This window comes from Tribolium castaneum, chromosome 9, assembly GCF_031307605.1.
Source record: "Tribolium castaneum strain GA2 chromosome 9, icTriCast1.1, whole genome shotgun sequence".
Lineage (NCBI taxonomy): Eukaryota > Metazoa > Arthropoda > Insecta > Coleoptera > Tenebrionidae > Tribolium > Tribolium castaneum.
In genome coordinates, this window is record NC_087402.1 from 9,344,020 (window position 1) to 9,360,538 (window position 16,519).

The 16,519-nt window shown below is 37.6% G+C and overlaps 3 protein-coding genes across 11 annotated transcripts; 2 read left to right on the plus strand and 1 right to left on the minus strand.

Annotated features, from left to right (window-relative positions):
- Window positions 1-281: 281 nt before the first annotated feature.
- On the plus strand, window positions 282-8,508 carry LOC664266 (uncharacterized protein). 8 transcript variants are annotated; one of them, XM_064359078.1, is made up of 10 exons: window positions 282-443; window positions 488-1,351; window positions 1,461-1,608; window positions 1,658-3,478; window positions 6,890-7,025; window positions 7,080-7,145; window positions 7,198-7,403; window positions 7,507-7,590; window positions 7,654-7,904; window positions 7,955-8,508. In XM_064359078.1, exons 4-10 carry the CDS (start codon window positions 3,422-3,424, stop codon window positions 8,082-8,084), a joined length of 930 nt encoding a protein of 309 aa, XP_064215148.1. In that variant the 5' UTR covers window positions 282-443; window positions 488-1,351; window positions 1,461-1,608; window positions 1,658-3,421; the 3' UTR covers window positions 8,085-8,508. The 8 variants fall into 8 exon arrangements, with proteins under 8 accessions (XP_064215148.1, XP_064215146.1, XP_064215149.1 ...); XM_064359076.1 differs by having other exon boundaries at window positions 289-443; window positions 6,890-7,145; XM_064359079.1 differs by having other exon boundaries at window positions 292-443; window positions 1,658-1,746; window positions 6,890-7,145.
- Window positions 8,509-9,653: 1,145 nt separating this feature from the next.
- On the minus strand, window positions 9,654-15,854 carry LOC664279 (YLP motif-containing protein 1). Of its 2 annotated transcripts, XM_015979204.2 has the most exons (9): window positions 15,728-15,854; window positions 15,606-15,639; window positions 15,091-15,306; window positions 12,800-15,038; window positions 11,069-11,937; window positions 10,790-11,017; window positions 10,556-10,610; window positions 9,958-10,067; window positions 9,654-9,904 (listed from the first exon to the last, which is right to left on the minus strand). In XM_015979204.2, the coding sequence occupies exons 3-9, from the start codon at window positions 15,301-15,303 to the stop codon at window positions 9,731-9,733; spliced, it is 3,888 nt and encodes a 1,295-aa protein (XP_015834690.2). In that variant the 5' UTR covers window positions 15,304-15,306; window positions 15,606-15,639; window positions 15,728-15,854; the 3' UTR covers window positions 9,654-9,730. The 2 variants fall into 2 exon arrangements, with proteins under 2 accessions (XP_015834690.2, XP_064215144.1); XM_064359074.1 differs by lacking the exon at window positions 10,556-10,610 and having other exon boundaries at window positions 15,606-15,746.
- Window positions 15,855-15,870: 16 nt separating this feature from the next.
- Window positions 15,871-16,451, plus strand: Grx5 (Glutaredoxin 5). The gene has a single exon (XM_970290.5). It carries the CDS (start codon window positions 15,901-15,903, stop codon window positions 16,336-16,338), a length of 438 nt encoding a protein of 145 aa, XP_975383.4. The 5' UTR covers window positions 15,871-15,900; the 3' UTR covers window positions 16,339-16,451.
- Window positions 16,452-16,519: the final 68 nt, after the last annotated feature.

Sequence of the window (16,519 nt, forward strand, 5' to 3'; positions counted from 1 at the left end):
TGAAATAAAACAAATAGTTGTTCGAACTCAATATTATAGCTATTATACGAAAATTTGAGTAAGACAACCAATAATATTATACACGGTATGTTTGGCTGCCTAACAATTAACTCATAAAACTATTAAATTATTCCCACGTTCTAAATCAAGAGCTGTTAATTAAAATTTGCAGTTAGCTATTCAGTTATCTCTATAAACAAAAATCGATAAAATTTCACCGCTCAGCAGTCAAGTTATAAGCTATAACAAAATTATTAATAAAAATGTTGCAGGAAAGATAAGATAATAATATAGGCAAACCCTTCTGTTACCACATATTTTCAAGCTAACTGGCGATATGACAAACACAGTTTATTCAAAACTAATCCACTTTCCGCTTGATAAAATGCAAAACCACAGCACATCAAAAAATGAAGAGTATATCGTTGCAAATTGCTTTTGAGGTAGTTTTTTTTTTAATAATCACAAATTAATAACCATGTTTCAGCTTACTATATATATTTTATATGGATTTCAAGCCGCCGAAAAATATTTTACATGGGTTGTAATCAGTTGTAGTGTCATTATTATTTTAATAGCATTTTCCTTGATGATCATTACGTACTGTACGTGTTGTAGAAACATGGACTACTCTTCTAAAAAATACGAGAAAAAATCGTCAGAGGAAAACACAAGTCTGAACCAAACATACAAACGTTACAGTGTTGTGGATAATGGCAATCTTTTCAAAACAAGAATGTCGCAATATAGTACGGATACTGACCACGAATTTAGCTATTATGACACCATTAAACATAATAATCGGCCAGCGAGTGAAGTAGCCACCATGAGGATGCTTCAATGACATGTTACAATAATGTACAGTAAATTATACGATAAACAGATGAGTTCGCGTGAAATACTACCAATAAATTTCCTGTAAATATTTACACAAGTGGAAATGTTTCAGAAGCAAATATCATTTTCCCTATTAGTCGTGACGAAAATGCACTTCCGTCACCACTTATCATTCCGTGATTCATGTATAATTTGATAAGTTCAGTGTAAATGGTAATTTTGAATGTGCGAGACGTTTTTCAAGTGTTGGAATGGATCTGGTCGAAAGCTTCAAAGCCCACCCCAGTGTGCTAATAATAATAATTGGACTTGTGGCCACGATTGCATCAGCGATTTATGTTTGCATCCACCGAAAGGAATACAAAGATAAAGTCCGAAGCTACGAATTCAACGAAGAGGGACAAAGACTGTCAGTGATAAGTGATTACAGCACTAATGGGGAGTATACGTTTTTCCGAGGGTCACCTACGAGCAGTCGCACGTCTTTCCATTAATTATCTCGAATTTATCTAAGGTAAATAGGTACGATAATAATTTAAAAATAAGTGTACCTTTATCATTGTAATAAAGTGTATCGATATGTGGTTGTTGGTTTTATTGTTCTTTATTTCGTTTCTGGCAAGTTTTGTGTTGACTTTGCTACTGGCCTTCTGCATTTTCGCTTTCTTTGTGAAAGATAAACTAAAACGGCGAAACAGCGACGAAACAACAAAGGACGTGTTTGAGGCTAAAGTGAGGGAACTGATAAGCCCGTCTGAGTCAGATGATGAGGTTGGTTTGAAAACACCAGAATTTATTTTTGAAGTAATTGTATTTCTAGAGTTCTGAGGACTGAAACGAGTTCTAACTGCAAAATCGGGCCCAGTTCCCAGTGCATTTATTTATTTTGGTCCGTAGAAAGGATGCCATGTATGTGTTAATATTTTCATCCAAGTATGTTATTGAGGTACAGTTAGGAGCGCGTATTTGTGTTCCGTTATGTCACAGAAACTTCAAATTGCGCACACGAGATGTAAATGTCGATATTACGAAAGTCGGAAAAAATTGAAGCGAATCAGGGAAAACAAGGACGTTTACTAGAAATCGCCATTATTCGTGTGTAGGAAGCATTTAGCATTGTTAAACCGTAATTGAGCGAGTACAGTTAATCACTGCGGAGCCCTCCAAACGTTCAAATCTCGCCAGAAGACAGATGGTAGATTGAGCGCTAGGAAAGGATTGCTGTACCCGTGACATATTTGTTTTGCAACATGACCGGAAATGTGAAAAATTCACTTAAATGGAGGTTAAAAGTCGTCAAGATCAAATGTCGTTTATAAGGAGAAAGCAAAGAATGCAAGGCCCAGAGGAATGATAATGGGAAAAGTGATCACAGGAAGAAAGAAAAAGTTTCGAGGATCTTCAAATTGCTGTAATACGGTTTTAAGATGAATAAATACGTCAAATTGGCTACGCTCATTCAGTGCATGAAATGTAGGTGCGGTGCTACCCGGAAGAGTTAATTTTATTAAAACCACAAAAATACACTAAAATGTGGCAAATCAAACACATGATGACACAAATAGGATCATCAAGCCGAGAACAAAAGTACATTAAATCGAACTCTTGACTAACTAATTTAACGCATATTATGCTCGTATACAAAATTCGTTAGTGTTTCAAATTTAAGTACACATAGCGAATTTAATGGAATAATCAGTGCAATTGGATAATTTGCGTTGATAAGGAATTGGTTCCAGACGATTCGACGACAATAAACTCGGGAGCCAAAATTACTTTTTTACCTGCCAATTATTCCAACAGCAAGAAAAAAGTCGCTTTTTCTCCCGTGATTCAATTTATTCCTTCCTCCCTTGTGGCAAATCAAAATTCTGATTAGTTGAACTTTCTATTTTCAAAACAAAAAATACTGAAACTACTGAAATTGCATCATCTGCAACTTCGTGTAAAGATAAGAAAGAACATTGCATTGAAGATGATAAAATTCAAATCGATTTACGTCATTAACAGCCCGAGAAATGCTACATTTAAAAGGCGTTGAACCCAAATCCGGCTCTGATTCCAAAAGTAACCATCTCGAACTCTTCGCCGGAACACAATTTAATTTCTTATGACTCAATACTTTCTTAACATTACAACCGGACCTTGACAGAGACAATAAAAAATTAATTTTGAATACTTATTGTTATTCGTCAACAAATTACTGTGACAATAAACTTTCAACAAGATTATTTAACCCGTCGTTATAAAAATTTCCAAAATTAATGAAATTGGGTAAAAACGGTATCGTAAACTAGGAGACATAAAAAAAGGAATTTATAATAACAGTTAAATAATTTACTTAGCGCCAAATAACGCCGTTATATTTGCCAAAAGAGTTAACCTGATGGGTTGATCCGTTTTTTCTAATCATGAATATTGAACACATGAAATAATTTAAAGTTTATTCCCTCAAGTTCATGGCAGTTTGCGCCAATTAACAAACCCAATTCCTTAATAGATCATATGCAATTAAATCAAATTAACAAGTAAGTATGAGCGGTTCCCAACAAGTGAAATTCACAACACTAACCATCTCCACAAGATGCCATCAAGTTTTGCTACCGCTGTGGCCACTCCGTACTGGCGTTTCCTACAACAGGTAAGTGGGTCAACGTATATAAACCCAAGTTCAAGGTATCTAAGAAGCATTTGCAGTAGTTATCTTCCGACAAGTGCATGTCTGTCTACCTGTTGTGTCTGTCTGTGATTTAGTAAAGAATTTTTAAGCAATTTTTAAGGTGAGTGAAACATTTTACGACTTCTACCCTAATTCTAACACTGATAAAAAAATTCTCGGAAGTTGGTCATATTTTGGTAAAATTCAAAATTTTGCGTTTGGGTGCGTTTATTTGAAAAATTCAGGTGGGTGGTTGAAGCACACGTTTTTTATTTGATTCATTTATTGTGGACACTGCGAGGTTGATGCACTTGCAGTATGTCCACGATGACCAATGACCTACTATCGAGCTGCGACCTACATGCGGAGAATTCGACGCTAGCACAAGAACCGAGTCGAAAAAATCAATGAAAAATCGAGCCAAAATTAACGGCAATTATAACTGGCAACCGGTCGTTTACCCTATTTTGAATTTAATTACCGCTAATTGCGCCAAGAGGGAACACTTTCCCGATAATAGCGGTTACCCAACAGAATCACTTCAATTGTTGTAACGTTATTGTCGAAAAATCATCCGAACGCATCGCAAATCATCGCGTTCTAGAAATTACACCATAGAAAGTACCCATCACAATTGCGACTCTTTAAGTAGGACGATGGATAATTCTGCTCTTCTCGCGCTTTTTGATCCTGACACAGATTGGACCGTCTATGAATAATATTCGATGTAATTAACAAATTACGGTAAAGTCAAATAACGGTGACCTAGAAATGGCACGCCACTGAACTTGATCGTGATTCTCTCGGTCAATTGCAACACGATTATCGAAGAATGCAATCAACTCACTTGGACGACTTTAACCGGAATTACATCTCCAAAAAAATAAGTGAACGTATCCAGCGCAATTAACTAATAACCGACTTAGATGCAGGAAACAGCACAAAACGTAATACGCAACTAATATATAGAAATACTTTCCGACTGCAAAAACCTACCAAAATCATATTCATTTAATCAGCTGCTTTGGTTTCGAAAAAACACAAACCTAGGTACAATAAAAAATTATGTTGTTGAAAACATAAAATGTTCATAATTACATTATTAAAGAAGGTAGGTAGCAATTAACATCTTAATTGCTACAGGTATAACCATTTCATTACCACCTAAAATCTAACTGTTCTGTGGTTGTTAAAATTTAATTGTTCACTCTTCTAAAAATTCTAAGCACATTAAATATGAGCGTAACTAAACTAAAATTGTGCGAATCCTCAATCCCATCTCCGGAACGTATGACATAGCGAATTCATTTGCTACAGTAATAGTACAGTAATACCTCAATAGGCCGAACCAAATAGGTTTTCAGAAAACATTATGAAATCTCTAATCCGAATAATTATTATTTACTAATTCAAAGTGACCAGTTTGCATTATTTGCAAGTCTCCACTTTTCCAAAATTGCTTCAGAAACGCTTAGTTATTACAACGGCTTCAAAGAGGAAACACTCCACTTGGATATTAAAATAAAAATCAGAAGTATTAGATAAATTATTTAGTGGTATCTTAATTAACATAGATGAAGTTAGACAGGCTATTGTTGAATTAGAGGGCAAAAAATAATCTTGCGGCGCCCGACATGTTAACACTCCAGCAATTAAAATAACATTTATTTTAGTCAACGAAAAATTAAGCACAAAAATTACAAATAACTTCCATAGAAGATAAATTTAGTAGTTTATTGTAATGTCGCTTACTCAAATTACAGAGACAGGATAAATAAAACAATGTTTCAATCAACTAGTTTCGTTCCTTATTGAACATAATCAGGATTGCTACAGAGAGTGAGGAATTTATTGTAATAAAATTATTAATTGTCCTCTCTTTCTGTAGCGATCCTGATGATGTTCAATACCGAACAAAACAAGTCGATTGAAACATTTCCTCTTATTTATCCTGTCCCTGTAATTTAATTAATCTACATCATAACTGTTTCAAGAGAGTTATAACTTTTCAATAGCAGATAAGTATTTTTCATACTTATGAACTTATTAAAACTTTTCTTCAAAGTAAATAGTTATAATTATTATTGTTTGTTGTTACCTGTTTATACGTATTTAAAAATAAATCTTAACAATGCAAGAGTTCTACATACGACAAGTATGCTCGGTAAACCAAATTTTTTAGTCAGAAAATACTTTGTATATGTAGATTACAAACTGAAATGGAAACAAAATGTAAGAACGGTTCAGAACAGAACCAAAATATCTGAGACTGACTTATGCAAGCTTTATTGAGGGTTGGACCGCTATAGGGCCCACCTCTATAAATTTTTACAAGATCAGAATCTTTGGAACGTGCCTGCACTAAAAATTGTGAATTTGTTTACGGCGTCTTCACCGCAAAGAACATTGTGAAAAGCAAGGTGCAGCTACTTAAAGTATCTTAATTAATAATCCCAAAAAATTTTAAAAATACTGTTAATATTAATAATCTTTCCAAATATAAATCGAAATGTTATTAAATCTAGTGCCGTTTCAAAACAAATAAGTAAATAATATAAATAATTAATTATCCGTAGAGGTTAATGCCAATATTTTTACGTATTTTTTGCACAAAACAACATCTAGGCATCGCTTGTTTAAGAATGATATTAGAAATACCAAGTGACCACTTGGATTGAATTTGTAATTACAATAGTCTTTAATAATTTTTTAACGAGTGATTGAAACAAAATTTAACAAGGATAGGACCAACTTCTTTAACTGGTTTTAAAAAGGAACTTGGTCGATCGTCAATAAATTTTATTCAAATCACTTTTTTCACTAGTATGAAAACCCTTATTATGATAATTAATCAAGTTGAAGAGTCAAATAAAAAAATTTCGAACGGTAATGTTTAATTAGAATACATTTTTTCCAGAGTCTGCACTACTTTATAATCAATCACAAAGAAATAAAACCGTTTACTTTAATTATACATTCAAATGATCGCATGGAATATTTTTTTATGGAGCGACTTAATACTAATAATTAATTTTGATTATAAGGAACTGTGGAAATAGTGTAAAAAAATTCACATGCACAGAGAAAAATATACTGATTGCTGTCCGATTATTATTAATTTCTGAGCTGCAAAAAATTAAACTTTTAGCAAATTCGCTCAAATGATGTTGGTTCCGAGTATTAAAAAAAGCCGCAGTGTTGAAAATAAGTTTTCAGTAATTGAAAAATTACGAAAAGCTCTTGTCACTAAATAAGAACAAGCATAGAAAACTTGGTAGAAAAGACGGGCGCATCACTTTTTAGCAGAAACTTTCGCCTAAGGGCAAAACGGCTGCATCTACAATTCACGTTGACGATTAAGCACGTCTTTAAACGCGCCAATTTTTCTTGCAGATGTACAAGCAATCAGTTGGATGGGCCCTTTTCGCCCTTCTAGTCAGCAGTTCGATAGTCAGCACAATATCGTACCCTTCAGACGGCGGCTTCGTCCCCGTCCGAACCCCCCAACTGCCCGCGCAAAGGATAGAACGTAAGTTCGCCGAAAAGCCGAACGCTATCAAAAAAGTAGCCCTCGATGATTTAGATGACATCCAAACCAACCAGATTTCCGAAAACGGAGGCGGCGGCTTCTCCTGGTCTAACCTTCTAGGTTTGTACCCTTATCTCGCTCCCACCACAACCCTTCTAATGCCCTCCCCCAGGTATGCTCATGCAGATGATCTTCAGTCCCGGCGGCGCCCACCAAGGGCCCAACAAATCCGAAGGCTTGGACGACACAGGCGTTGCGCCTTCCCCATGGGCGAACTTGCTCTCCGTTGGTCTGAAAATCCTCACTGCGATTCTTGGAGGCGGCGCGGGCGGAAACAGCGACGGCATCGACAAAGTCGACAACGGGTCCCCTATGCAGGTTGGTAGTTGTCGTTTTTCTTGGTTGGTTTTGCTTCCGCTTGGTAGCATAGTGAGCCTGTATATAAGTAAACGTAGCACTAGTAGTGGCTTGCGTTGCACAGGGCGTTCTGGCGGCGATTCTTTCAACGGTGCTTGGAGCTAGGGACCCAAATCAGGTCAACATGATGGCTAAGCAAGCTGGGGAGGTATGTCGGTGGTTCCACTGACTTGCCCCATCACGTCATGCTCCTAACCCCTTTTATTTCCAGTTCATCAACATCGTGGTGAACCTCTTGGACGCTCTGAAGACATCCTTCTCCCACCGGTCCATGGCAGCCAGAAACATCGGCAAGAAGGACTCGATTAGCGACGCCGCCGTCGCCGGGATTGCCATGATGAAGGGCTACGTGAGGTCGCTGTCCACCGCAGACAGCAAGTGCATGCAGAAGTACATGTGCGATGCTAACAGCGAATGCTCGACAGATGTTGGCCAAAGCTCTCTCTTCTGTCACCTCGGAAGGTTTGTCATTGTGTTACCTAACGGTCAAGTTATTTATTCCGTGGTTACAGTTATGCGGCTAGCTTCATTTTGGACCGATCGACGAGCTCCACCACCTTTGATTTACTCTACGAAGCTGGAAGGCGAGGAAGATCCGGGGACAACTGCCGTCAAGCATACTTGGAATGCAACGAAGTTTGAAACTCCACTTTAGAATCACACATATCCAAAATCAGCAATAATTTATTTGTAAAATAGTATTTATTTTTTTCATTGCATGGCACATGATTTTAATCGGAAATCGATGGAAATCAAGGACTGGTCCGAGCTTTGTTAGTGGATGCGGTTATTTTTTATCATTTATGAATGCTGTATGAATGGATGAATGAGCAGCGAATGGGGTTCATGTACAGTATAAATTATAACTCGATTACAATAAAGTTTATTTATTCATTAAAACCTCCATTATTTTTTACTTAAATAGAACCAAATTTAATCCTAAGGAAGTTTCACCAAATTGAGATAACAACCCTGCCTTGCACAGTTATCACAACATTTTGGTTAAACTTAGAAATAATCCATTGTTATGATTATGTTAAGTTAATAAATGTTTCTATGTACAAAATGAGTTTTCTTTCAATTTTACCGAAAAATGCCGAAATAAGGCTAACTAGCTTTCAACATAATCCACAGTCTGTTGGATTATGAAACAGCAAATGGCCTTAATAACACTGTCCAACAAATTCTCCTCCTTTAGACGAGAGGGGCACTTTATGTGCTAAGAGCGAAATTAAACCACTCTCAAATTTTAAAAATATCACATTTTTCGGCTATTTTGAACATTATTGATACTCTTCTGTTAAGTAAATCCAAAGCAAGTGGTCTCTACATGTTTTTTCACCCAAAATCCAAATTTAAAACCCATTTGTTTGTATTGTCACATTTCATATTATTATTTTTGTTAAGTACTTAAATAAAAACAAACGGGCTTCAAATTTAAATTCTGCACCAAAAATCAATAGAACCACTTACTTCTGAAACAAAAAGTGCCAATAAAAATAGTCAAAATGCGATTTTCTCACGATCCCTTCAAAATAAAATTGCATTCAGCACACCAAACACATAAAAGTCTATTCCTTTTCGTCTGAGGTGTTGGATAATGAATCGGCAAAGAGAAAAAATTGTCGCCGCACAATTATGGAACAAAGATACGTCTCGTCACATTATTTCCGCTGAAAATCTCAGGCCGGAAAAACAGTTACAAGGAATGACACTACAAAGTTCCGGGATAAATCCGCACAAGTGTACAAGAAAACATGGCGTTAACACCTAATCCGCTAATGCCAAATTTGGGCGTTAAGCCGCCACTAAGTATCGACAGGACGCATTACAGCAGTTCTGGTGGATCATCACACAGTCAGTAAGCACTTAAATTAGTTAATTAATAGCGTTTTATTTTTTTGTGAAAATAGTGGTTCAAAAGGCGGCGGCAAACACAGCATAGCTTTAACAGCCTTAACTCTCCTCGCATTTTTATTCTTCCTCAACATTCTACAAAACTGTCTACAAGAACACATGGACGAAATGAACCCGCAAGTGGTCGTAATGCAAGCAAAAATTCAAGAGACGCGTCAAATCGAAGCACAGAAACGCAAGGGCGAAAGTGAGTTAAACTCGACCCTTGTCAAGGAATCAAGAGAAGAAACTAAGCCGCAAAATCAATACATGGCGCAAATTCCGGTTAAACTCCGGACTAGCGAAAAAGCCGTAAAACCATGATTTTTAATTTATTATTAGTATACAACTAAATGTTCACTCGTAATAAAAAAAATGACAAAAAAGTGTTTTTATTTCTGATCAACTTTAAACCGTCCCGTTCGTTCGATATATTTCGTTTGAGTTAGCGCAGAACTGCCCCCTGTCGGATCCATCATTCGGTCCCAGTCTGTGTGTCCAACGACAAATCCAATTGCTCTCATCTTCTCTTGTTGTTTCTGTTCTTCCAAATCGGCCCATCTGACCTGAAATTGGCCCAATTATGAAATAATAGAGTTAGTTGCTTGAACGAACTGACTCTCTTTTGCCCGGGTTTGGTGGGTTTGATGGGAGTCCACTCTGTATCCAATTGGAGGTATTCTTCCATGGTCCGGTGTCGTAAGGGTTTGCTGACGCCATCGAGTTTCGCTGAAACACACAAAAAGCACAATGCAACAAAAATTCGCACTTTTCCGAAAAACCCACGGAAAGGCCTGAAGAAACGGTCCACACACCACTGAAATGTTCACCAAAATAGACAAACAGCAGCAATTTAGACAATTATTTAAATACAATAAAAGATAACGAAATAAGATTAATCAAATTTAGAAGTAGGTACGATCTTAAAATGGCACTGCGCTTTTTCCGCCAAAAAATAGGTCTAAACACAATTCTATTATATTAGGGAACCAAAAAAAGTAATAAAAATAAAACTTTTAATACGCAATAGCGATAATTTATGTCAATACATAAAATAATGTTTGACTGAAAGAAGTATACAATTTCGCAATGTAAAGTTGGGCTGAAAACCAAGAGTCACATTTTACAAAACAATGTAAAATATGTGAAAATTTTCGAGTACATGTACGAGAGATACTAAAATACTAAACGAGCGTTGTGTTATTTGAACAACTTACCGAGATTGTCAACAGAACAGTCGAAAGTGTCCCACTTGCTTCTAGCTACTTGGTCCTGAGGGAGACTTGACTTTTTAGTACAAAATAAAATGAAAACAACAAAAATTTACAACGAAATCAAATCTAACAGAAATACGATCGAAACACCATATTATGCTGTGGAAAAACACCAGTTACATAATAAGTTGAATAGTCGTCGAACTATTTTTCTCCTTACTTTGACCACTATCTTACCTCCGACCCGTCACATTCGTTCAGATCACTTTCAGGTGAGTTAACTTCTTCCATTTCGACTTCGGGAATCGACGCTGATTGGAGGAGACTTGTGGCGTCGAGAATGGGGTGATGTTGAGGAGTGGGTTCCCAGTTTGAGACACACTTTTCGATGTCAGCCTCAGATCGTCCGTGAATATTTCGTTTGGAACAAGTGTGAACGTCCAAATCTAACTGACAAATGTAAACCTGCAACAACCAAACCAAGATCACGAACCAATCCGTGAATATTGCCCGAACCTGAAAACCGTACTGTTTCGCATAACTCCACATTTCACCGAAATATTTCACTTTGTCGTTGACATTGTCCACAATAATAAACGAGAAGTAACCGTCAGTTATGGTTTTCTTGAATGATTTGATTAAAGATGTCCGGTAGGACTCCTCCATCTCGGCCTCATACTCGTAAACCATTTCTTTAATCTTCACTTTTTTGCCCTCTTCAGTCACTTCTTTCTCTTGTTCGACCATAAAATAATCATCAAGGGATAAAATACGTGGCGCCGAACCGCCATTCTCCACCTCCTTATCTTTGATGAGTTTCGCAAGGAATGTTTTGCCACTCCCTGGAGGACCTCTCAGTATTATTACGATGCGTGGAGGGCGCTTAAACCTGCCAGGAGGACTGATCAAATCCTCGATCAAGACAACATTTTTTGTAGGTTTGTCCGGTTTTTGAAATTTCGTAAAAATCGGTTTTTCCGCTTCAAAATCATCGTCTGGCCACTCCGTATCACTTATTTTCTCTTCCTCCAACTCCATTCTATTAAACTGTTTCTTCTCTTCCGGATAACTCCTCCGGTCTTCTCTCCTTTTCTCCATTGGTGGCTCGTCGTATCTATCACCATATGGTCGTCTTTCGTCATTGTAACTTCGTCTATTATGAGGCGACCAGTTTTCTTGGTAGCGATCTTTCCTCCAGTGATCAACAGGTGGAGGATACCTTCGCAAGTTTGGTTCGTAAGGCCTAACAGTTGGAGGATCAAATTCTCTTATGTTTTTAACGACATCGGCAAGCCATTTAGGCCTTTGAGGAATTGGAATCCGACTCAACGGTTTGTGACGGTAGTCAAACATGTAAATAGGTTCGATCAGAACTTCCGGCTCCCCTATAAAAACAAATCAGCAAGAACTTATTTAGTGTCATAGAACACCAAGAAAGAATAGGAATTTTTTGACGAAACCTGGCACAAATGTTAGACTATTAGCATGATTTTTAACTATTTTAATCAAGTGATAAGAAAGTTTTTATCGGTTAAGTTCTTTACCACCAAGTACTGTTCTTCCAATTTTTTGCTTATTTGATTATCTTTTTGTGTTTTTTTAAATTCATTCGAGTTTAAAGGCTTTAAAAACGCAGTGATGCCTAGAGTATGACAAAGAATAAATGAACTCTCTAGGGGATTCAGTCGATATTTAATCTCTATGGAATAAAATACCCACTTTAGTCCCTGAAGACAAAAACTAAAGTATCTATTTTAGTCTACGAAGTGCAAAAAAATAAATAATTTTGCAAAATAGCGTTTATTAAGTATATTAAGGCTTTGCCCTCCGGACAACATACTCCACTCGCGGGATCAAATGCTGCACTTTAAACACTCTATATTTATAATTTATGTACTATTAAATTTGTATTCAAACAAATAGCAATTTGTCTACGTGAAAAACCCCCTATTAGTAGCCCAAAAATCGTGCCTTTTTATCTAACTCTAGCCATATTTGCCCTTTTGTAAGACCTAAAACTAAACGAATAAAAAAACACTACAGAACATAGTCAGAAAAGCAAAAAAGTAGAAGAACATTTGCTGGTAAAAGAAGTGAAATGCTAAAAACTCCTTTGCCAGTTGTATAAAATTGTTCAAATTTAAGTCATTTAATAACCTGCTAATAGTCAACATTTGTGCGAAGTTTCGTTAAACAATTCCTATTTCTTCTTGGTAAAATTTTAATGATACTGAGTAATTTATTTACCAAGTTTGGGAGGTTTATGCTCATAATCGATAACTTCCGACGGTTGAAAAATTCCAGTTATTTTCGGTGCTTCAGGCGGTTCTTGCTCAACTACTGGCGGTTGGTTTTGATCTTCATAATTTTCTTCTTCTTTCCAGTCCATTGAATGACTTGTTTCTTCCTCAAAATTAGACGCCACTTGATCGTAATCGTAATTTTCCTCATACTCTTCTTCATTATATCCCTGATCATTGTCATACTGATTGAAGTTATTATCGTTATTATAATTAAACTGTCCTTTCTGGGGCGGACCTCTTGAAAAATTCCGATCATTGTTTCGATTAAAACTTTCATTTCTCCCAAACTGATCCTGGTTTGGGCCAAATTTACCCTGATTCGGACCCGGGCCAAATCTATTTTGATTGGGACCGAACCTGTTTTGGTTCGGGCCGAATCTCTGCTGATTCGGACCAAATTGTTCCTGATTCGGCCCGAAGTTATCCTGATTCGGACCAAACTTGCCCTGATTAGAACCAAACCTATTCTGATTAGGCCCAAACCGTTGGTTCGGCCCGTTTCTGCCTTGATTAGGGCCAAACCTATTCGGACCAAACCTGTCCTGACCTGGACCAAACTTATCTTGGTTCGGACCAAACCTATTTTGATTTGGACCAAACTGATCTTGATTCGGGGCAAACTTATCTTGATTTGGACCAAACCTATCTTGATTCGGAGTAAATTTATCTTGATTTAGACCAAACCTATTTTGATTTGGACCAAACTGGTCTTGATTCGGAGCGAACTTATCTTGATTTGAACCAAACCTATTTACATTTGAACCAAACTGATCTTGATTCGGAGCAAACTTGTCTTGATTTAAACCGAACCTATTTTGATCTTGATTTGGTGGAAATCTAGTCTGATTCGGGCCTCCTGGTGGAAACCTTTCGTCGGGTCTTGCACCAAAATTGCTTTTCCCTTCGTCGAAACTCCCAAAGCGATTTCCTTGATTAAAATTCCCAAATCGATTCGGGAACTGATTTTGATTCTTTTCGACGAAACTTCCAAGTCCATCGAATCTCGTTTCCTGGTCGTTGCTAACCATCGTGAAGCTACTCCGAGTTTGATCATCAAAATTAACAAATTCTCTTTGTGCGTAACTTTCCCCGTGATTGGAATGATCGTCGAAACTTTGATTTGACTGTTCCTGGAACGGATTTTGACTGTCTTCTTTAATTGATGAAACAGTGTTTGTTAAACTATCACTGATTTTTGGGTTTTGTGTCTGGGAGACTAACGATAACATATTAAGCAGTTTTTGGTCTCCGAGAATCGTATTAATACCCTTGGAAATGGCATCAAAGTCAGGTCCTTTCTTCTCTCTCTCCTTTTCTTCAGGATCAACGAGCACAACATCTTCAGTTGCACTTTTGTCAGGTTTTGGATCATCTTTAACCAAGTCTAAGCCTGGGATTCCGCCCCCAGTGTTAGGTTTGAAAAAACTGGACACAGAGTCGTCCAATTCGGGCACAGGTTTAGAGTCCTTAAATTTCAAAGGCTCATCGTTTAAAGTCGGTGGTGGTTTATTAAAAGAGGGTTGAGGAAGCGGAAGCAGCCCTTCTTTTGGAGGAACACTAGGTAATACTTTAGGTGGAGGTTGGTTAAAGTTTGCTTGAGGAGAATTAAAACTTTGCCCCGATCCAGGTCTACTTTTACTGGGCGAATCCACAGCCAATCCCAATCTCTTCCTCTTCATTTGCTCCCTCCTTTCCAGGAGTTGTGCCCTCCAACTCTCCCATTTTTTCTCATACTCCCGGTACTGCTCTTTATCGGGATGTTCCGCATTTTGCTCCTTCCATTTATTAAATTGTGCCTCCCATTCAGCAAATTGTTTATCGAATTTTTTCTCCGCTTCAGACAACTCCTCGAGATTGTCTTTAGAAGGCCGCGGTTGCTGCCATCCAGGCTTATTGACCATTGGTCGCTTATTAACATCATCAGGTTGCTCATAATTTCTCTTTTGTTGTTCAAATCTATAATTCTGATTGCTCCAACTCTGGCGCATTGTTTTTAGCGGGGGGGCGGTGTTGTAACCGTGACTTGGAGGCGGCGCGGAAGTATAGGACGGAGGCGGCGGCTCGTCCACCGGTGGCGGCGGCCGATTATCGGCCGGTAAAGGAGGCGGCACTGCCACATTCGGCAACGCTGGCGTTTGTTGTACTTGGGCTGCTTGAGCAAGAGCATTTATCGATTTCTGGTACTAAAAATCGTCATAACTTTATTTACAAAAAACACAAAATAAGAGACAGTACCTCGGCACCGTATTGTTGGTGCCACTGTTGGTACTGTTGTTGCCATTGCGCCCACTGGTTCCAGTTTTGTTGTTGCAGTTGGGCCCACTGCTCTGGAGTGTATTGTAAACCAGGGGGAACCACACTCGGGGCTGAATTTATAACGGGAGTGGTTGGGTTCAGCACTGGGGGGACTGACGGCTGAGGGGCTGCGGACCACTGGGGCCAAGACATTGCCTAAAATGGGGACTCTCAACGCAAGGATATTTGAGAGTACGGTACTTCAAGAAAACTACTAACATCAACCTACCTTAAAGAATTATTTCGAAAACACTGCAAGTTTGCACTTTTGTAGCAATTAGTTCGATATCAAATAGTTTAAAAACGCGGTTTTAGTGTAAACAAAACGCAAAGTAAATAAGAAAAAACAATGATAAAAAATCGTGTCATGTTTGAATGGAGTACAAATAAAAACGTGATAGAATACGTTTCAAAGCATTTATGTTACAAAAAACGAACAATTAGCATAGTCTTACCTCAACTTATTCCAATAAATCTATTCTGTGGACGCTAAAACCATAAAAAACGTTGTTTTTGAAACAAAGAAAAACCAACACTGGTAGAGAACGCCAATTAGTTAGAAAAAAACTTGAGATACCTGAATTGCTGTTTGAAATATTGGCAAAAAACAATAATTTATTAATTTTGCGGCTCATTCCTGTCAACCTGTTTCTTGTCAAGCAATTAACAAGGTTGCCAACACGGAACGAAAATCTCTAGTTTCCACCCCCGATCTGTCTAAAAGTGAGGTTATACAAATTCAAACAAAAAATGAGTTTAAATTTTTTCACAAAGAGTAGAAACCTGTTACAAAATGCGACCACTCTCGCCAGGTTTTATAGCACAAAACCGGCCGAAGAAATTAAAAAAATGGTCAACAATAACAAAGTTGTGGTTTTTATGAAGGGGGTTCCCGAACAGCCCCGGTGTGGCTTTAGCAATGCGGTTGTGCAAATTTTACGAATGCATGGGGTGCAGTATGACGCCCATGATGTCCTGTCTGATGAGTCGCTACGGCAGGGGATTAAGGATTTTTCAAATTGGCCCACAATACCACAGGTTTTTATCAACGGCGAATTTGTGGGAGGCTGTGATATAATGCTGCAAATGCACCAGTCGGGGGATCTGATCGAGGAGTTGGAGAAGGTTGGCATCAAAAGTGCGCTTTTGTTGGCGAAGGAAAAGGAAGATGCAGAAAAGAAATCTTAAATTAAGTGGAAGACACGAATCTAGGGACTGATTGCTGTATATAATAATTAGAATGTTATTTAATTCGTTTTTGTGTAGTTCTGTTCATTAATAAAAAAGCTATTTAGAAAAAATTGATAATTCATTACATAACCTCAAATCAACACCCTTAACGTTTTTTCCCTATTTAATTAAGTTCATG

Excerpts from the sequence above, each read along its gene's own strand:
- LOC664266 (XM_064359076.1), top strand. The coding sequence starts at position 3,422 with ATGCCATCAAGTTTTGCTACCGCTGTGGCCACTCCGTACTGGCGTTTC. Across the intron at positions 7,591-7,653 it reads TGGCTAAGCAAGCTGGGGAG|TTCATCAACATCGTGGTGAA; the intron begins GTATGTCGGTGG and ends TTTTATTTCCAG. Across the intron at positions 7,905-7,954 it reads CTCTTCTGTCACCTCGGAAG|TTATGCGGCTAGCTTCATTT; the intron begins GTTTGTCATTGT and ends CCGTGGTTACAG.
- Grx5 (XM_970290.5), top strand. The coding sequence starts at position 15,901 with ATGAGTTTAAATTTTTTCACAAAGAGTAGAAACCTGTTACAAAATGCG.
- LOC664279 (XM_015979204.2), bottom strand. The coding sequence starts at position 15,303 with ATGTCTTGGCCCCAGTGGTCCGCAGCCCCTCAGCCGTCAGTCCCCCCA. Across the intron at positions 10,068-10,555 it reads CTGTTCTGTTGACAATCTCG|CGAAACTCGATGGCGTCAGC; the intron begins GTAAGTTGTTCA and ends TGTGTGTTTCAG. Across the intron at positions 9,905-9,957 it reads CCAAACCCGGGCAAAAGAGA|GTCAGATGGGCCGATTTGGA; the intron begins GTCAGTTCGTTC and ends GGCCAATTTCAG.